Source organism: Theropithecus gelada, chromosome 11 (assembly GCF_003255815.1).
Source record: "Theropithecus gelada isolate Dixy chromosome 11, Tgel_1.0, whole genome shotgun sequence".
Classification (NCBI taxonomy): domain Eukaryota; kingdom Metazoa; phylum Chordata; class Mammalia; order Primates; family Cercopithecidae; genus Theropithecus; species Theropithecus gelada.
This window is the reverse complement of record NC_037679.1, coordinates 91,769,721-91,790,567: the sequence shown is the minus strand read 5'-3', so window position 1 is coordinate 91,790,567 and position 20,847 is coordinate 91,769,721. Positions and strand designations below refer to the sequence as shown.

General features: G+C 49.3%; 1 protein-coding gene across 2 annotated transcripts in view; it reads left to right on the top strand.

Annotated features, from left to right (window-relative positions):
* POLE (DNA polymerase epsilon, catalytic subunit) overlaps positions 1-20,847 on the top strand; it is a 66,386-nt gene that overhangs the window by 1,662 nt on the left and 43,877 nt on the right. Inside the window, exons 2-20 of one of the 2 annotated variants that reach the window (XM_025400925.1) lie at positions 6,134-6,275; positions 6,710-6,790; positions 7,189-7,233; positions 7,365-7,457; positions 7,760-7,914; positions 9,680-9,821; positions 9,957-10,037; positions 10,745-10,852; positions 11,194-11,304; positions 11,575-11,660; positions 11,878-11,997; positions 13,656-13,788; positions 14,014-14,127; positions 14,448-14,660; positions 14,970-15,077; positions 18,605-18,733; positions 18,807-18,909; positions 19,048-19,194; positions 19,917-20,062. In XM_025400925.1, coding sequence (XP_025256710.1) covers positions 6,134-6,275; positions 6,710-6,790; positions 7,189-7,233; positions 7,365-7,457; positions 7,760-7,914; positions 9,680-9,821; positions 9,957-10,037; positions 10,745-10,852; positions 11,194-11,304; positions 11,575-11,660; positions 11,878-11,997; positions 13,656-13,788; positions 14,014-14,127; positions 14,448-14,660; positions 14,970-15,077; positions 18,605-18,733; positions 18,807-18,909; positions 19,048-19,194; positions 19,917-20,062 — 2,257 coding nt within the window. The remainder of the gene's footprint in view (positions 1-6,133; positions 6,276-6,709; positions 6,791-7,188; positions 7,234-7,364; positions 7,458-7,759; positions 7,915-9,679; positions 9,822-9,956; positions 10,038-10,744; positions 10,853-11,193; positions 11,305-11,574; positions 11,661-11,877; positions 11,998-13,655; positions 13,789-14,013; positions 14,128-14,447; positions 14,661-14,969; positions 15,078-18,604; positions 18,734-18,806; positions 18,910-19,047; positions 19,195-19,916; positions 20,063-20,847) is intronic. The other variant, XM_025400926.1, reaches the window with a different exon arrangement.

Sequence of the window (20,847 nt, the reverse complement as noted above, 5' to 3'; positions counted from 1 at the left end):
AAAGAAAACGTGAGAACGCGAAGCTTTTTACAGACACTTAGCTGAACAAAATTCTTCCCAGAGGAGAAACCGAGTAGTAAGGATCCCTAACTGCTGTTGTGAGTAGTAAGGATCCCTAACTGCTGTTGTGCTAATCGCTGTCTATCCATAGTCCCATTTGGTCCTCAGGCAAGCCCTGGAGAGGGTAGGTACCCTTAGTATCTACCTTGTGTGCTGGAACTTGTTGCTTAGAGACGTTCACTGACTGCCCTGGTTCAGGACCAGGACTGCCCTCCCCTTCTCCACTCCACTGCCCTGCCCCAAGCTCAGTGACAGCCTCCAGGCAGGGGGAAGGCTGCGGCTGGGATAAGTACAAGTGATGGCTTTTACCTTATATACCGTATGTGGGTTACCTCATCTCATCCTTAAAACAGTCCTGGGACGTGAGTGTGCCCCAGGAAGCAGTGGGTGCTATGTGCCTGCATTTCTTCTTCTGTGAAATGGGGACACCGGTGGCCTCCCTCTTAGGGGCTGTCATGAAAACTGAATGAGAGCATATGTGGAGTACTAGGACAATGTGGTATAGTAACCAGTCAATGGCAGCTCTCTGTGTGACTGTTATCCCCATTTTTCAGATTTCTTACTGTCACTGGATTAAAAGTGAGATACACAGCTCAGAGAAAACAGTTTTGGGAGAAAATATGGTCCCAGTGAGCAGTTTTCTAGTCCACTTAATCCAGCTTACTTGAGGCAAGGATATTTGGAGGACAGTGGCACAGAGGGCCGTGTGTCCCCGTTAAGTGGTGATGCCTCATAAATAGCACTTCATTCACTCTTGATTTTGGTAAAGATTTGGGCCTCAGAACTGAGGCTGTTCTCTAGCAAGGTTTGGAATATAGTTTTTCTGGTTTTTTTATTACAGGTGCATCCAAATATTTAAAAGATTAAACCGTTTTTATACAGTACGGTGGCGTATCAGTTTCCTGCTGCTGCAGTAACACACGATCACTTAGTAACTTATATAAATTTATTCTCTTACAGTTTTAGAAGTCAGAAGTCGTAATATGAAAGTGTCTGGTTGGTTATATTTCTTGTGATGGTTCCAGGGGGAGAATCTGTTTCCTTGCTGCTTCTCCATCTTCAGAACCAAAGGTTGCATCTGCTCTCCCCACTACCGTCTCTCTCCCATCCCTTTCTCCTTCCTGACTCTGGCTCTCCTGCCTCACTCTACAAGGATTCTTGCCCACCCAGCTAACCAGAATCTCAAGGCCCTTAATGTAGTCACATCTGCAAAGTCCCTTTTGTCTTGTAAAATAACATTCATAGGTTTGGGGGATTAGGATGTGGGTCTTTTGTGGGGGGTGTCATCCTGCCTGCCTACAACAAGTGGTTATAATCTTTCATGAGAAGTAAGGATCCCAGTCTTGGAATATGGTCATTCTGCTCTTCAGATGGAGGTGATCCAAGGAATACCTTCAGACAAAGGAAGAGTCTTCCTTTCTTTTTTTTATCTTGTCCTAAAAGAAAGTTGAGGCCGGGCGCAGTGGCTCAAGCCTGTAATCCCAGCACTTTGGGAGGCCGAGATGGGCGGATCACGAGGTCAGGAGATCGAGACCATCCTGGCTAACACGGTGAAACCCCGTCTCTACTAAGAAATACAAAAAATAGCCGGGTGAGGTGGCGGGCGCCTGTAGTCCCAGCTACTCGGGAGGCTGAGGCAGGAGAATGGCGTGAACCCGGGAGGCGGAGCTTGCAGTGAGCCGAGATCCGGCCACTGCACTCCAGCCTGGGCTACAGAGCGAGACTCTGTCTCAAAAAAAAAAAAAAAAAGAAAGTTGACAGGAAGGGTTTTTCTTAAGAAGCAGTTCTCTGTCCATTTCTGTTTATAAATTAACAACTGGGAGCCGGGCGCGGTGGCTCACGCCTGTAATCCCTGCACTTTGGGAGGCCGAGGCGGGCGGATCACGAGGTCAGGAGATCGAGACCATCCTGGCTAACACGGTGAAACCCCGTCTCTACTAAAATACAAAAAATTAGCCAGGCGCGGTGGCGGGCGCCTATAGTCCCAGCTACTCGGGAGGCTGAGGCAGGAGAATGGCGCGAACCCAGGAGGCGGAGCTTGCAGTGAGGCGAGATGGTGCCACTGCACTCCAGCCTGGGCGACAGAGTGAAGACTCCGCCTCAAAAAACAAACAAACAAACAAAAAAAACAACTGGGGTTATAATGTAATTAAAGACATGAGTTCTGCACAGGCTTGGTTTAAATCCTAAAAAAATTTTTTTAACTGGTCTTATTTTGGATGATTTTCTTTCTTCCTCTCTTATAAAAACACCTGTAATGAACTCCTATATGTAAAATAATTACTTTCTGCACATCAGTTTTCTTGGCATAAATTTTTAGAAGTGGATCTATAGGGTCCGTGGTATTTTACACAGTGACACTGATATTTTAGAAACACTCTCACCTTATGGAGAAATCTAATGATGTCAGAAACGGAATGGTCATGTAGTTTAATCAAGAGCCGGTATTCTAGGAAACATATAATAGCAATGAGCTGGAATCAGGTCCTGGGAAGTGAGAGGTGGTAGAAGGAAAGGACCGAGTGTCTGTGATTCGTTGGGGAAAGAACACCTTTGATACCTGGATTATTGGAATAACACGTTTTGCCCTGTTTGGAAGACCACAGGGACAGCCTTAAGGGTAACACTGCCTAGGAGAGCAGTCTAGCAAAACATGAGACCTAGCGTATCTGTACATGCCTGCATGGCCGAGGCCAGAAAGCAGTTGTGGGAATCTGTTGCTTCTGTAACAGGGAATATGTATTTACCACCCCCACTCATTGATTTACATTAAGACAAAAAGGCACATGAAAAGTTGAGTTTCCCAGTCAGTGAAGATCGTTGCTCTCATACAGAACAATATGACCCATTTTTATCCACATTTGGTTGTGCTGATGTCTGGACCATGCACTCCGGAAGGATATGTTAAATTTTTAAGGTATATTTTGTTGCAGCAGGTGTTTCTGTAACCCTGATTAGTTCACATGCAACAGGTAAATAGGAAAATTATGTTAGTAAAATGTGGTAGTTTTCCTAGGCAAGGGGAATCAGAACAGAGGAGTAGAATTAGAATTACATTCTTTCATAGGAAAGGAAAAAGCTCTTAGCTGGAGTGTTGCACAGATATGTGTCCTGTTGGCTCTGTTTTTCAAAATTTCGTGAGTTCCTATACTTGGGCTCCCTCTACAGAGAGGCACATCCTTGGCCTTGCACAGTTCACAGCTTGTGGCAGGTTATTCTTTTCTGCTGTGCTCAGAGGTCCACTTGGATCTTCATCATCTTAGTGATCATAAGCTAGCATCTGCACTCTCTAGTTTTGGAGCATTTAAGAAAATAAAACAAGCTTTTTTTTTTTGAGACGGTGTCTCGCCCAGGCTGGAGTACAGTGGCATGATCTTGGCTTACTACAACCTCTGCCTCCCAGATTCTAGCCATCCTCCTATCTCAGCCTCCCAAGTAGCTGGGGCTACAGGTGCGTGCCACCATGCCCAGCTAATTTTTGCATTTTTAGTAGAGGCGGGGTTTCACTTTGTTGGCCAGGCTGGTCTCGAACTCCTGGCCTCAAGTGACCCACCCTCCTTGGCCTCCCAAAGTGCTGGGATTACAGTCGTGAGCCACCGTGCCCAGTCCTCAACCTTTTTTTGAGGTAATTGTAGATTGATTCTCACGCAGTTGTCAGAAATGATAGAGATTCCCATATCCCTTCACCTTAACATTTTGTGTAACTAGAGTACAATTGTCACAACTAGGAAATTGACATTGAGACAACCCATCTATTTTATTTTATCTTATTTTATTTTATTTATTTTTTTGAGACAGAGTTTCACTCTTGTCGCCCAGGCTGGAGTGCAGTGGTGCAATCTTGGCTCAATGCAACCTCCACCTCCAGGGTTCAAGTGATTCTCCTGCCTCAGCCTCCTGAGTATCTGGGATTATAGGCCCACCCCACCATGCCCGGCTAATTTTTTGTTTTTTTTTTAGCTGGAGTCTCGCTCTGTTGCCCAGGCTGGAGTGCAGTGGCTCCACTCTGCCTCCCAGATTCACACCATTCTCTTGCCTCAGCCACTTGAGTAGCTGGGACTACAGGTGCCCACAACCACACCCAGCTAATTTTTTGTACTTTTAGTAGAGACGGGGTTTCACCATATTAGCCAGGATGGTCTTGATCTCCTGACCTCGTGATCCACCTGCCTCGGCCTCCCAAAGTGCTGGGTTTTAATTTTTTGTATTTTTAGTAGAGACGGGGTTTTGCCATGCTGGCCAGGCTGGTCTCGAGCTCCTGACATCAGGTGAGCCACCCGCCTTGGCCTCCCAAAGTGCTGGATTACAGGCGTGAGCCACTGCGCCTGGCCTGACAATCCCTCGTTTTTATTCAAATCATTTCAGTGTTACATGCACTCTTTTGCTTGTATATGTATTTAGTTCTATGCAGTTTTATTATGTGTATATTCGTGTGACTACCACCAAAATCAGTATACAGAACAGTCTGTTGAAAGGATCTCTCATACTACCCCTTTATAGCCATAACCACCTCCATTCCTCCCTTCCCCTCATCCCTGGCAACCAGTAATCTGTTCTCTATCTCTGTAATTTTATTTCAAAAATACTATTCCAAAAATAGTTTATAAATGGAATCATTAAGTGTATAACTTTGGGGCCAGGCGCGGTGGCTCACGCCTGTAATCCCAGCAATTTCAGAGGCCGAGGTGGGCGGATCACTTGAACTCAGGAGTTTGAGACCAGCCTGGCTAACATGGTGAAACCCTGTCTCTACTAAAAATACAAAAATTAACTGGGTGTGATGGTGCGCCTGTAGTTCCAGCTACTTGGGAGACTGAGGCACGAGAATCAGTTGTACCCAGGAGGCAGAGGTTGCAGTGTGCTGAGATTGCACCACTGCACTCCAGCCTAGGCAATAGAGTGAGACTCTGTCTCAAGGAAAAAAAAAAAAAGTGTATAATTTTGGGAGGTTGGCTTTTTTCACTTAGCATAATTTCCTTGAGGTCCATACAAGTTGTACGTATCAATAAGTTTATTTGGCCAGGTGTGGCAGCTCACGCCTGTAATACCAGCACTTTGGGAGGCTGAGGTGGGCAGATCACTTGAGGTCAGGAGTTCAAAACTAGCCTGGCCAACATGGTGAAACCCATCTCTACTAAAAATACAACAATTACCCAGGCATGGTGGCGCCTGCCTGTAATCCCAGCTACTCGGGAGGCCGAGGCAGGATAATCGCTTGAACCTGGGAGGCAGAGGTTGCAGTGAGCTGAGATCGTGGCACTGCACTCCAGCCTCGGTTACAGAGTGAGACTCCTCAAAAAAAAAAGGGAAATGTTTATTCCTCTTCATTGCTGAGTAGTATTCCATGGTATGTGTTTTCCAGGTTCACTCTTTGCCTGCTGAGGATCATCTGGGTTGTTTTTAGTTTTTGACTGTTATGAATAAACATGCTATGAACATGAGGTTTCATTTCTCTGGGATAAAATGACCAGGAGAACAATGCTGGGTTTTATGTTTTTTGTTTTTTTTTTTAACTGAGACACAGTCTCACTCTGTTGCCCAGGCTAGAGTGCAGTGGTGCAATCTTAGCTCACTGCAACCTCTACCTCCTGGGTTCAAATAATTCTACCTCAGCCTCCCAAGTAACTGTGATTACAGGTGCACGCTGCCACACCTGGCTAATTTTTGTATTTTTAGTAGAGGTGGGGTTTTGCCATGTTGGCCAGGCTGGCGTCAAACTCCTGACCTCAAGTGATCCACCCGCCTTGGCCTCCCAAAGTGCTGCGATTATAGGTGTGAGCCACTGGGCCTGGCCAGTTTTATGCATTTTTAGTTCTCCAAGAGGCAGCAGTGTCTAGCCATGATTACTGTTTTTGTTAGTATTCTGGTTATAAAGTTGAACAGGTTTTGAAGGGCCTGCCCTAATTGTGTTTTTCCAACGAGTCCTTTTATTTTAATGAGCCTTTTTGCCAAGCTCAGAGTTTTTCAGGAATATATCTACCCTGTCATATCTGAAACACACTAGGTGGGATGAGGGTTGCAGAAATAGGTGGCATTACAAACTGTAAGCACTGGGTTCCCTTCTTTCACTCAGAGATGATGGTGCCACTTCCTCAGTCTCGGCACTCAAGCGCCTGGAACGGAGTCAGTGGACAGATAAGATGGATTTGCGGTTTGGTTTTGAGCGGCTGAAGGAGCCTGGTGAGAAGACAGGCTGGCTCATTAACATGCATCCTGTAAGCACTCGGTCCTTCTCCCACCCAGGAGTATGGCTGCACCCCTTCTTGTCATAGCATGGTCTTTGTCTAAAGAGTGAGGGACACATGGGGGAACTCTGAGTGGATCAGGTGGGAGATGTAAAGGTTCCCAGCTCTCCTTTCCTCTTTAACGTCATTAAAGGCCACACAGAAGCCACTGTGAGAAGCCAGAGGTGATGGGCATCCCTTTTAGCCATCAGAGTAAAGCTTTCAAGGATTATGAGGGAGAAATGGAGAGAAATCCCCGTTTGGAGTCTGTTACGATGTGGTTCTTGTAAATAAGGCTGGTAGTGTAAACGTAGGGGTGGAGTAAAGACCTAGATGAGAGGGACTGTTTCCCAAAAGGTAGGAGGAAAGTTTCTTTAACTGTGTAGAGGATGATCTTGTGCCTATGTTGACTGATTCTCTTGTAGACCGAGATTTTAGATGAAGATAAGCGCTTAGTCAGTGCAGTGGATTACTACTTTATTCAAGATGACGGAAGCAGATTTAAGGTAAGTCCCTGACCCTGAGAAGCTAAAACCCACTTGCAGTGAGCAGCCGGATCCAAAATGAGGGGTGTTCATCTAGCTCTGTGACTGTCAGGGAGGGCGTGGGAGAGCAGCCCATAGCCCACCAGAACTCGGGCCCTGAAGGCCCCGTCAGTCATCATGTAAGATGTCCTGAGAGAAGCCAGTTCAGGAAGACTGAATGGTGAGCAGTATTATCTTTCAGGTTCTTGCCCCTGTGATAAGTGCACATTCTGACTTCCTGTTATGCTTTAAGAGCTACCAAGGTCAAGGCTGCCCTGGCTCTAGGCTGTTCATGGGATGTAGGAGCAAGCAGTCTGTTTTCACTTTTCTCTCCCTTTTTTCTTTCTCGTCGCCCCTGGATGGGTTGGTGACTCTTACAGGTGGCCTTGCCTTATAAACCGTATTTCTACATTGCAACCAGAAAGGTAAGTGTGTTTTATAGATTCAGGTCAGACAACCAGTGTGTCATTCTGTGGTGGGCTTTGCAACTGGGAAATAGGCAAGGAAGGAAATGTATTTTACCAACGGAAAGCCTTTTCTTTCTGATCCTGATTAGGGTTGTGAGCGAGAAGTTTCATCTTTTCTCTCCAAGAAGTTTCAGGGCAAAATTGCAAAAGTGGAGACTGTCCCCAAAGAGGATCTGGACTTGGTAAGTATCACTCAGACTTTCCAGGGGTAAATGAGGCCAGGATCTACATTGTCCATAGCAGGTGAGATTGGAAGAGGTAGAAATTCAGGTCATCTATTGGGTGATGGGGCAGTGTGGTGACCCTCTATAAAATTCCTTTCAAAGAGCTCTAGTGGTGTTAGTTGGTGCCACATGCAGAGTTGGACAAGGTGCCTTGAAGTCGCCAACTCTTTGACTTATGTGTTTACCTTTGAGTGTTTACCCTCTCACCCATAAAGTCCTGTTTCTCTTTAACCAATGAACATGATCTCTTTGCGTTATAGCCAAATCACTTGGTGGGTTTGAAGCGAAATTACATCAAGCTGTCCTTCCACACCGTGGAGGATCTTGTCAAAGTGAGGAAGGAGATCTCCCCTGCCGTGAAGAAGAACAGGGAGCAGGATCATGCCAGCGACGCGTACACAGCTCTGCTTTCCAGGTAAACTCTGCTCTTGTGAGCAAAGCATCAGCTGGTTCAGAACGACAAGATGGACAGGAGACAGGAACACGTAGCAATAAAGTTACCTTAATGGCTGGCTCTATTTGATACGGAAAACTTGAGCAATTAGGTAGAGATTTTTGTATGTTCCGTGTTAAATAAAACAGTGGCTTCCCAGGTTACATTTTACGTGTTAGCTCTTTTCCTGTGGAGGGGAGGGTTTATGGCTCTAAAGTTGAGTGGTTGTAATAGTAAAGTCACCTTAGAGGGAGAAGATCCCTCATCCTGCTGCCCTAACACAATCCGCCTGTGAATTTCATTAAGTGCTGAGATTTACACAGCACATCTTCTCCAGAGAACCTTGGGTATCGTCCACGGAAACTGAAGTCTAGAACACCAAACACTGTTCATCAAGTGTTTGAGCCTCAACAATAATAGGATGCAAAGTAACAGATCAGGAAGAGAAAATCTTGAGTAATGAAGTTTGGATGACTTCGGAAGAACCTACCTTATCCTCTGACAAAGGAAGATCAGTTTGGGATGCTGAACATTTCTACAGTCCCTACCCTGAGTCCACCTTCCCTGGCAATGCCATAAGTTACTTTTTGAAATATTGGAAGGTGTACTCAGACTGAGTCCTCAGAGGTTTGAGCCGTATCTGAGACTCGTCTTTTTCCCCCTGAATAGCCCATTCATTATTTGAGCTTATGGGCCAATAGTGACCGCAAGGGTAGGCCACATCTTTAGACACGGTAGAGACCCATGCATAGGCTGTGTGAAGCCCAGGCCTGCTCTTCAGCCTGCATGAGGCAGTCTCCTGAGTATCAGGACCATGGTGGGATCATGCCTGGGTGCTCTCCTCACTGGCAGCACTTAATGTTTTCTTTCTTTTTTCTTCTATTTACTTATTTATTTTCAGACAGGGTCTTGCTCTGTTGCCCAGGCTGGAGTGCGGTGGTGCAGTCATAGCTCACCATGGCCTCGAACTCCTGGGCTCAAGCAATCCTTTCACCTCAGCCTCCTGAGTAACTGGGATCACAGGTGTGTACCCCATGACTGGCTAATTATTATTTTTTTTTTTTTAGAGATGAGTCTCCCTATGTTGCCCAGGCCTGTCTTGAACTCCTGGGCCTAAGTGTTCCTGCTGCCTCCCAGAATGCTGGGATTAGAGGCATAAGCCACCATGCTTGGCCCTCTTTTTTTTTTTTTAGTTGGGGTGTAACTCACATCACATAAAATGCATACATCTTACCCTGAATTTTTTTCCTGTCTGTAGGGTTATCATCCAAGCAATTCTTTATTTTTTTGAGACAGAATCTCGCTCTGTTGCCCAGGCTGGAGTGCAATGGTGCAATCTCGGCTCACTGCAACCTTCGCCTCCCAGGTTCAAGTGATTCTCCTACCTCAGCCTCCGAAGTATCTGGGATTACAGGCGTGCACCACCACACCTGGCTAATTTTTGTATTTTTAGTAGAGACGGGGTTTCACCATGTTGACCACGCTGGTCTCAAACTCCTGACCTCGGGTGATCCGCCCTCCTTGGCCTCCCAAAGTGCTGGGATTATAGGCGTGAGCTGCCATGCCCGGCCCAATCCAAGCCATTCTTAAAGGAAGGACTGCCCTGGTCATTGAAACCACCTCAATTTACCTTTTGTGTTTCCTCAGTTTGGACTCTGGTCTCATCTCTTGCTACTGATTTGGAACTCTGGTCCCACCTCCTCCAGACCCTGGCAGCTGAGTTAGTTGCTCTCTTGTTAATTCCTAGTGTTCTGCAGAGGGGTGGTGTCATTACTGATGAAGAGGAAACCTCTAAGAAGATAGCTGATCAGTTGGACAACATTGTGGACATGCGCGAGTACGATGTTCCCTACCACATCCGCCTCTCCATTGACCTGAAGATCCATGTGGTGAGTAGGGCAGGGTTGGGTTGCTGCTCACATGAATTTCCTTAACAGCCAGGAGATGATCATTATGGGTGAATCCACACAGGAGTAGACTTTCCTGGATGTAGAACTCCAGTTAACACACTGTGTGTTTTGCAGGCTCATTGGTACAATGTCAGATTCCGTGGAAACGCTTTTCCTGTGGAAATCACCCGCCGAGATGACCTTGTTGAACGACCTGTAAGTTTTGTTGCTTGTATTACCTTCATCGTAAAATTTCTGGTTTTCTGGAGAGAATATTCTTTAGTGCTGAAGAGTAAATTTGACTCAAAGATATGTTTCCTGCTTTCCCCCCAAATACTTTATTAAAGGAAATATGGAGTTAGTTTTTCATCAGTTTCTGACAGTATCATTTCCTTTTTTGTTGTATATCACTGCATGACATCAGTATTTGAGCTAGGCAGGATTTGGACATTTGAGGGAAAGCTAGGACTTCCATTGGGTAGTTGATAGTGAAGAGACGTGGTGAAAAATGGATTTGTAACTAGAAGGCCTTGGTTCAAATATGACTTTGTGGTGTTGGGAAAGTCTTTGTATTCAGTTTTCTCTTTTCCGAAACGAAGATATCATCTCTGTGCCACATTTACCTTTCAGGGTTGTCGTAACCATCAGAATGAGGTGATGTCTTCTAAAGAGTTTTTCTACTAAAGTTCTGTGATTTTAGGCTTGTCCTGTGATCAGCTGCTCTCTTAGGCGTGTAAGTTTCCACGCCATAGAGAGTCGTGATGCTCTTGACGTAGGTTGGTCAGTGTTAGGGTCCCTCTCCCAGCTCTGGAGCCTTTTCACTCTTAACAACCAGAGGGAGGTAGAGCAGGCCGGGGGCCGGTGTTCAGGGAGGCCTGATGGGGAGTTTAGAGCTTGGCTTTATGCTTATTTTGTCCCCACAGGACCCTGTGGTTTTGGCGTTTGACATTGAGACGACCAAACTGCCCCTCAAGTTTCCTGATGCTGAGACAGACCAGATTATGATGATTTCCTACATGATCGACGGCCAGGTGAGCAGGCGGCTTCTGGGAAGAAAGCTCCTGGGATGGGGACCTTGTCTGGTCCCCATACTACCGCAGCGTCTGCCCCACAGTTAGGATTTGTTGAGTGAATAATAAGTTAGTCCAGGAATGGGAGCAGCCAGGCCATTCTGACTTCCAACTGTACCCTCTCCTTTCCAGTGGGAATCCAGACATGGAGGATCTCTTCTCAGGAAGCTTAGGGCACTTTCACGTTGCTGTGGACTTCTTTGTAGTGAGAATCTCTAGGCAGAGTGTGTGGGCAGGGTGGGGACGCCAGGTCTTGGCTTTGCAGCCTCTGACTTGTGCTAATTGCTAATGAACTTCACTAGGGCTACCTCATCACCAACAGGGAGATTGTTTCAGAAGATATTGAAGATTTTGAGTTCACCCCCAAGCCAGAATATGAAGGGCCGTTTAGTGTCTTCAATGAACCCGATGAGGTAAGGAGGTATCACTTGTGAAACTGCCTGGTATTGTGGGAAGAAGGGGCATGCGGATCTTTCCAAGGCCTCAGGCATTCCGTCGGATCAGAATTGCAGCTCCATCAGCTTCGTTCTTAGGGTATGACCCTCTTTTCTGCCAGAAACTGGGGCTGGGGTCAGGAATAAGGGCCAGCATGAGGCTGCTGCTTCTGAACTTTGGGGGAGGAATTTGGAAATAGCTTGAAGAAGAGAAAGAGCAGACCTCTGACTGCTGTGACTTGGGTTTAGGCTCATCTGATCCAAAGGTGGTTTGAACACGTCCAGGAGACCAAACCCACCATCATGGTCACCTACAACGGGGACTTTTTTGACTGGTGAGTCTGTGTCTTCTCTGTGAGTAACTGGGCAGCGTTTGAGAGGGAGGGCATTGCATGGTGCGGGGGCGCTTCCCATGTTGACTGAGGAGGTGGCTTCTGGGTTCACTCTGCACCTCCCGTGTCTCGGTTCCTCCCTGGATCTGAGGGGGGAATGGAGAAAGGGGAATTAGAGCCTGATCTTCCCACTTGCTTGTCTGTCCTCTTTCGAACCCAGGCCATTTGTGGAGGCCCGGGCAGCAGTCCACGGTCTGAGCATGCAGCAGGAGATAGGCTTCCAGAAGGACAGCCAGGGGGAGTACAAGGCGCCCCAGTGCATCCACATGGACTGCCTCAGGTAGGGGCCGCACAGCAGCACGGCTCATCACTGCTGTCTGCGAGCGAGATCTGAAGGCCTCTTGCAGACTGTACTGTCACCACATCTCATGGGAGGAGGGTGGCCTCTGAGAGGCTGTTTCAGGTCACCCAAGAGGATGGCAGCTACAACCCTGCCGGGGCCCGGGATGTGCTGTCTTTGACTGTTGGCTGACAGTTCGTCAGTGATCAGGCACATTGAGCATCAGCCTCTGGGGTGGGGTAGCCACCGGGAAGACACACTCAACGCACAGGTCCCAGAGCTAGGACCTCATGGAGCTGCACTGCCCAGGCCAGATTGGGATGTGGCAGCCCAGCTGCCTCACAGGACGAGCCTCACAGGACAAGCGCAGATTCCAGATGAGCTGGGGTGGGAGGCAGCTCAAAGCTGCTGAGAATCACGGCGTTCGGGGGCTCTGACATGTCTGGTTGGGCAGACAGGTGGATGTGGAAATGCCAAGAGAAGGAGGCTGGAAGGGAAGGAAGGGGAGGGAGGAAGGGAAGGAAGGAAGGGAAGGTAGGGAAGAAAGGGAAAGGAGGGAAGGAAGGGAAAGGAGGGAAGGAAAGGAAAGGAGGGCCCCCGTGACCTCTGTACTCTGCACAGTGCCATTGGAGCGCTTGAAGCCTGAATGCGTTTCTGTTTAGCTCTGACGTTCAGCAGTTGGCTTGGAGAGGGAGGCCAGGAGGCTGGGGCTGGTTTAGCATGTGACAGTCCTGATCCAAGGCAGGGAGTGAGGGGCGTGAGGATTCAGGGTCTATCATGTGGGGCAGGGGCAGGGGGAGGCCCAGGGATGCTGGTTCTCAGGGAAGGGGTGACACCTGGGGTTTTTGTGCCATCCATGGCGACAGGGAATGGGTAGAGAAGGGACTTGAGGTAGGAGGTGACCCCGCTACCGATATGCCAGCCTGGAAGCCCCACCCGTATGGGGGCCCTGAAGACCACCATGAGGCTTGGTTTGAGCTCGCACTGTGGATTGGGACTCACTGGGATGCGGGTGGGTCTTGGTGAAAGCTGGGGTAGTGGTTGAACTGAAGGCAAGAGGTAAAGTGAGAAGAAGGCCACAGGGTGGAGGCCGCGAGGGGCGGAGACCGGACATGGCCCCTGGACAGCTGCCTCAGGAAGGCATCTGTAGGGAGGAGGTGGCGACAGTTTCCGGGTAGAGTGTGGGGGCCTTGTTTTCTTAATTTTTATTTAATTTTTATTCTACTTGGCATCCCATCTCGTTTTCTATTAAAGGAGGGTGGGCTTGAGTGTTTCCGTGCTGAAGGGACAGTGTGAGGAGAGAAGCTCAGTGTGGTTGATAGAACTAGGCCCCAGCGGTGCATACCTGAGGTCTTGGGGAGAGGCCCAGGGAGGCAGGGCGCCCTCCAGAGAGGCCACAGGCTCAGCCGAGGGTGGGAGGAAGGCAAGGGCCAGAAGGACCGGTCCTGGTGCTTCCTTGTGTTGTGGATAGGTCTGTGAGATTAACTAGATCTGAATGAAGGGTTTTCATGAGGGGCCTACACCGTTTGGGGCTTTGGTTCCTGGGTGCCTGTTAGGACCTTGCATCTGTCTATGTGGTGCCCAGTTTTGCCGATTCTCAGGGGTTCCCGGGCTGCATGTTAGAATCGTCCTGGCTTCTGTTTTCATTCTCCTTCCAGGTGGGTGAAGAGGGACAGTTACCTTCCCGTGGGCAGCCACAATCTCAAGGCGGCCGCTAAGGCCAAGCTAGGCTATGATCCCGTGGAGCTGGACCCAGAAGACATGTGTCGGATGGCCACGGAGCAGCCCCAGGCACGTAAGCCACATCTTGCCTCCTTCTGCTGCCGTGTGCACGCATGTATGCCAGCCCGCTCCACCCAGCAGGCTGTGTCTCCAGGACACACATGTTTTGTCCTGTGCCCGTCTCCTTACTGCGTGTGCGGCAGGCTGGTCAGGCCAGGCTTTGCTTTCTGTGCTTCACACTTGACCCTGGGCTCTTGACTTTGATGGCCCTGCTCTCTGGCGTTCTCTCCTCAGACACTGGCCACGTATTCCGTGTCAGATGCTGTCGCCACTTACTACCTGTACATGAAGTACGTCCACCCATTTATCTTCGCTCTGTGCACCATCATTCCCATGGAGCCCGATGAGGTGAGTATCTTCTGTCCTCTCAGCACCCTGGCCTCCTCAGCCCTTGCCCCATTCCAGATGCACTGAAGCTGAATTGAGGTGGACGTCCCAGGAGTGCTGGCACCAAAGGCGGCAGTAGAATTCTGGTGTGTGATGTTAGGGATGTCCTTTGGGAATTCTCTGGTTCTGATGTGAGGAAGGAACCACAGGAGAATTTGCAGCCATTACTACGAGGTTTTTCTCTCCTTTCTCACTGAAGTTCAGTTTAGGTTCCTGGACTTTGCCTGCAAGTCAGGGCCTTTGGTGTCACTTTTGGCTGGAAGCCTTGGTTTCTCTTGCAGGTGCTGCGGAAGGGCTCTGGCACGCTGTGTGAGGCCTTGCTGATGGTGCAGGCCTTCCACGCCAACATCATCTTCCCCAACAAGCAGGAGCAGGAGTTCAATAAGCTGACAGACGACGGACATGTGCTGGACTCCGAGACCTACGTTGGGGGCCACGTGGAGGCCCTCGAGTCTGGGGTCTTCCGCAGCGATATCCCTTGCCGGTTTAGAATGGTGTGCTTCTTCCCTGGGATTCAGTTTCTTCCCACTCTTGTGCTGTGGTAGGACCCAGAAGCTGCAGGGGCTGAAATAAAGCCCCTTCTCCCAATCCTGTCCCATGGCCCCTCACCAGGTGTGGCTTCTCTGGCCCAGCTCCCCACTGGGATTTCTTTAGGGCAGTGCACTGTAGAGTGCACATGTGAGTCCCTCTGGAGCTTTCTCGGGCACATCGGGCCACATGCAGCCATAGCATCAAACCTGAGGCGGGCTAGTGTGGATGTGTTTCCCCTCTGACCCCTGTCGTCTCACTGTCGTTGGTGCCAGAATCCTGCTGCCTTTGACTTCCTGCTGCAGCGGGTGGAGAAGACCTTGCGCCACGCCATTGAGGAAGAGGAGAAGGTTCCTGTGGAGCAAGTCACCAACTTTGAAGAGGTAACCGTCCGGGAGGCAGGAAGAGCTAGTCCGTGTTTGGTGCCTTCTTCACAGACCACGTCTTTCAGCAGCACGTTTATTGTGCACCTGCTGCGTGTGATGCTGTGGACAGATGACACAGGGTCTCTGGTGGGACAGGGCAGTCATGGTTGTGACGTGTGATGCTGTCTGCCAAGGTCGGAGAGCTTCATGAGAGGTGGGGTGTGAGCCGCTCCTGAAATGCAGTGACATGGAAGGTGGATCCTGGTGGGATGTGTCCCGTGTCCCGTTTTAAGGCATTAGGACTTTATTTTATAGGCATTGGGGAGCCATTGGAGGTTTTAAATTTTATTTTTTATTGGTGAGACTTTAAAATGACAGTAAATTCCTACAAATGACCAGATTAGTGACTATAAAATCTGTTCACAAAATGGTTAGAAAGCACACTTACAAAGTGTGTTATGTGACTGGAGAGGGAGACACCAGTTCTTTTCTGATCCTCGTTCCTCAGGACGTGGCACGTCTCAGGTCTTTTTTTTTTTTTTTTTTTTCATTTTTGAGATGGAGTCTCACTGTTGTTGGCCTGGGCTGGAGTGCAACGGCATGATCTTGGCTCACTGGAACCTCTGCCGCCTGGGTTCCAGCGATTCTCCTGCCTCAGGCTCCCCAGTAGCTGAGATTACAGGCACCCGCCACCATGCCTGGCTAATTTTTGTATTTTTATTAGAGACGGGGTTTCATCATGTTGTCCAGTCTGATCTTGAACTCCTGACCTCATGATCTGGCCGCCTTGGCCTCCCAAAGTGCCTGGTTTACAGGTGTGAGCCACTGCACCCGGCCTATCTGAGGTCTTCATATCAGGCACTGTGCAGCACTACATCATGTTCAGTGAGGCTGCTGGTTTAGAGTTTTTAACAGTTTTCACATTGATGCCAAGAAGCTTTTTTTTTTTTTTTTTTTCCCCCGAAGTCTTGCTTTGTTGTCCACACTGGAGTGCAATGGCACGATCTCAGCTCACAGCAACCTTTGCCTCCTGGGTTCAAGCGATTCTCCTGCCTCAGCCTCCTGAGTAACTGGGATTACAGGTGCCCGCCACCATGCCTGGCCAATTTTTGTATTTTTAGTAGAGATGAGGTTTCACCATGTTGGCCAGGCTGGTTTCAAACTCCTGACTGTAAGTGATCTGCCCACCTCAGCCTCCTAAAGTGCTGGAATTACAGGTGTGAGCCACTGCGCCTGCCCCCAAGAAGCATCTTGTAATAGATTCACTAGCCAAAATTTAAACAAGAATGTGTACACTCTTTGCAAACTGTGAAGCACTGTTTGGCTTTTGTCAGCCACAGCTATTATTATACTGCAGGGAACTCTCATGAACTGATCAGGAAGAGAACCTTGTCTGAATAACAAATAGGAGTTAAAGAATGTCGGCCGTGGCCAGGCACGGTGGCTCATGCCTGTAATCCCAGCACTTTCGGAGGCTGAGGCAGGTGGATCACAAGGTCAGGAGATGGAGACCATCTTGGCTAACACGGTGAAACCCCGTCTCTACTAAAAACATACAAAAAAAATTAGCCAGGCGTGGTGGCGGGCGCCTGTAGTCCCAGCTACTTGGGAGGCTGAGGCAGGAGAATGGCCTGAACCTGGGAGGCAGAGCTTCAAGTAAGCCGAGATGGTGCCACTGCACTCCCGCCTGGGCAGCCTGTATTCCCAGCATTTTGGGAGGCCGAGGTGAGCGGATCACCTGAGGTCAGGAGTTCGAGACCAGCCTGGCCAACATGGAGAAACCCCAGCTCTACTAAAACTACAAAAAAAAAAAAATTACCCAGGCGTGGAGGCGAGACATCTTAGAATCTGAGATGGAGTTTTGCTCTCGTTGCCCAGGCTGGAGTGCAATGGTGCGATCTCGGCTTACCTCAACTTCCGCCTCCTGGGTTCAAGCAATTCTCCTGCCTCAGCGTCTTGAGTAGCTGGGATTACAGGCGCCCACCACCAGGCCCGGGTAATTTTTTTTTGTATTTTTAGTAGAGATGGGGTTTCTCCATGTTGGCCAGGCTGGTCTCAAACTCCCAACCTCGGGTGATCCTCCCTCCTCGGCCTCCCAAAGTGCTGGGATTACAGGCATGAGCCACCACGCCCAACCTAGGAGCAGATACTTAAGTCTTTAGGAAACAGTGAGACGGGCGGGTAGGGTGAAGCTGGAGGTGTGGTAGGTGTAAGGACGCCACACTCCCTGGTGAGTGCAGAAGGGAGCTCTGTAGATGACATCCTGTCTTGTTAGCGATTCCTAAGTCCCTAAAAGTGCCCTTGAAAGGAAAGCCCGCCGGGCGCAGTGGCTCACGCCTGTAATCCCAGCACTTTGGGAGGCCCAGATGGGTGGATCACGAGGTCAGGAGATCGAGACCATCCTGGCTAACACGGTGAAACCCTGTCTCTACTAAAAATACAAAAAATTAGCTGGGTGCAGTGGCACACGCCTGTAGTCACAGATACATGGGAGGCTGAGGCAGGAGAATGGCGCGAACCTGGGAGGTGGAGCTTGCAGTGAGCCGAGATCGCACCACTGCACTCCAGCCTGGGTGACAGAGCAAGAGTCCGTCTCAAAAAAAAAATGAAAGCCCAGGGTCGCCTTTGTGTCCCTGAGGGGTCACCTGTGGGGTGGAGGGTGGCTGGGGGGATGTCAGCAGGGGCTCACAGCCACATGGGGCATGTCCAGGTGGTGGTTCCACCGTGGAAACTTGGCCATTCACTTGTCCCAGCCCATCCTCCCCTGTTTGGACTGGACAGCTTTTCAGTACACGCCATTACTGGGCAGGGAAGGGTGCAGTGGAGGCTCTTCCCCAGCTGATTCGTTTACCTGTAATTCAAGTAGAAACAATAGGTGATGTTGTGGTATTTCCTGTTCTATGGGATATATATTATTCCTTGTAATCACTTTTTTCTTAAAATTTTAGGTTTGTTTTCTAGTTTTACTACTTTGGAGGGTTTTAAGGATTTTTCTTTTTCTTTTTGTTTGAGACAGGATCTGGCTCTGTTGCCAAGGCTGGAGTGCAGTGGTGCAATCTGGGCTCACTACAGCCTTGACCTCAGGGGCTCAAGTGATTCTTCTACCCCAGCCTTCCGAGTAGCTGGGACTACAGGTGCCACCGCCACACACAGCTAATTTTTTATTTTTTGTAGGGACGGGGGCCCCACTGTGTTGCTTAGGCTGGTCTCGAACTCCTGGGCTCAAGTGATCCTCCGGCCTCAGTCTCTCAAAGTGCTGGGATTACAAGCGTGAACCACTGCACCTGGCCTAAAGGTTTTGTTTTTTTTTTAATACTAAGGAGAGTTTGGTGTTCAAGTAATTTTCTAATAAGACTCCACCAAATTTAATGTATTTCATAGAAATGATGGCAACCCTTCTTAACTTTTTTCTTCTGGCTAGTTTTTGCTCTATTTAGATATTTTTCAGCTTTTTCCTCTCCTGAATGTCTGAAAGGAGTTGGTGAACTACAGCACACGAGGCAGGCTCGGTCACCAGCCTCCGCTGAGTTTTGCTTTCTCTGCAGGTGTGTGATGAGATTAAGAGCAAGCTCGCCTCCCTGAAGGACGTGCCCAGCCGCATCGAGTGTCCGCTCATCTACCACCTGGACGTGGGGGCCATGTACCCCAACATCATCCTGACCAACCGCCTGCAGGTGAGACTTTACTTCCTGCCTCAGAGTCGGAGCTCTCTCTGCCCAGCCCTAAGTGCTTTCTCACCCCTCGCAGCCCTCTGCCATGGTGGACGAAGCCACCTGTGCTGCCTGTGACTTCAATAAGCCTGGAGCGAACTGCCAGCGGAAGATGGCCTGGCAGTGGAGGGGCGAGTTCAGTGAGTGTTGGCCGCCTGGGTGGGCACTCAGCGGGAAACGGGTGGGTGAGTGTCGGCCACCTTTCCCCATACACACTCGGTAGGAAGCTGGTGCATCTGTGCCTCCTTTTGAACTTGCTCCCATTGCCTCCTTCCCAGTGCCAGCCAGTCGCAGCGAATACCATCGGATCCAGCACCAACTGGAGTCAGAGAAGTTCCCCGCCTTGTTCCCAGAGGGGCCGGCTCGGGCCTTTCACGAACTGTCCCGCGAGGAGCAGGCGAAATACGAGAAGAGGAGGCTGGCGGGTGAGTGCCTTGGCATGGTCGCGGCTGTAAAGGTGTGGCTCCTGCTCTCGCTCTCTGTTCTTGTTGGGCTGCGTGGGTCCATCCCAGCTGGGACCGCAGAGGTGTTGTCAGAGCAGACCGGAAGCTGCTCTGGGTCACTGTAAGCTGTGCTCTCGCTGCAGGATCCTTTATTTGCTTCCCCTTCTGCAGGTGTTAGACACTGCTGTTCTGTGGTCTTGGGGTATTTGGCCTGTTCCTACCCCTGGGCTGTCCTATTTCTTTCTTCCTTTTTTTTTTTTTTTTAAAAAAAAAACAAGGTCTCACTCTGTCACCCAGGCTGGAGTGCAGTGGTGTGATCTTGGCTCACGGCAGCCTCGACCTCCCAGGTGCCGGCAATCCTCCCATCTCAGCCTCCTAAGTAGCTGGGACTACAGGTGTGCGCCACCATGCCTGGCTAATTTTTTGTATTTTTTGTAGAGATGGGGTCTCGCCATGTTGCCCAGGCTGGTCTCAAACTCCTGGGATCAAGTGATCCGCCTGCCTCGGCCTCCTAAAGTGCTGAGATCACAGGTGTGAGCCACCGTGCCCGGCCTCCTTTTTCAATATGAGAAACTAGCAGTGTGTCTGAGCTGTTGCTTCTTTGTGGTGACGTAGAAGCCATGTTCCTCAGCACCCCTGTGCCCTGGCTCCCTCTGCTCTGGGAGATCTCACCCACCTGCTCCGCCCCTCTCCATCATGCTTAGATTACTGCCGGAAAGCCTACAAGAAGATCCACATCACCAAGGTGGAAGAGCGCCTCACCACCATCTGCCAGCGGGAAAACTCCTTCTACGTGGATACCGTGCGTGCCTTCCGGGACAGGCGCTATGAGTTCAAAGGGCTCCACAAGGTGAGTTCTGAGGTGCTGCAAGCTTTGGCCTCTGTAAGGGCAGTTTCGGTTGGCTCATGAAATGGGCACTCTTGGCTCCTTGCCTGGGATCCTCCAAGCAGACACCTGCGCTCGGATGATAACATGCAGTTGTTTTTGACTTGGAAGAGTTGATGGCCACGAAGGATGTAGACCATCATCCATCCTGGTCCGAGGCCTCAGAAAGACCCTAAAGGATGATTTCTGAAGTGATTATTTAGAGCAGGGGTCAGCAAGCTACAGCTGGCTAGCTGTTTGAGTACATCAAGTTTTACGAACCCAACTGCCTTCACCTATTGCTTGTCTCTTTCCCGCTGTCATGGAAGGTGAGGAGTTCTGAGAAACTCGAAGGTCTTCTCATCTGTGGTATTCACTATCCAGCCCTTCGTGTTTAACTGACGTATTTCATGCAGTAGGAACATGGAAAATGCATAGCAACACCTCTGTTTTGATATCAATGGGTCATTATTTTATATCTAATCAGATTGAGCCATTTTTTTCCTGAGAGACCTTCACTGTAGACTCAGTACGGCCCCTGCTGTGCAGCTCCCTGGCATCCTGCACTGCCCTGCTGAACTCATTGTCACACGTTCTTTTTTATAATGGTAAGGCAGACATAATATGATATTTAGTGTTTTTAAGTGCTCAGTTCAGGGGCATGAAACATATTCATACTGTTGTACAACTATCACCACCATCTACCTCCAAAACTCTTCGCCTTCTCAAATGGAAACTCTTTTTTTTTTTTTTTTTTTTTTTTTTTTTTT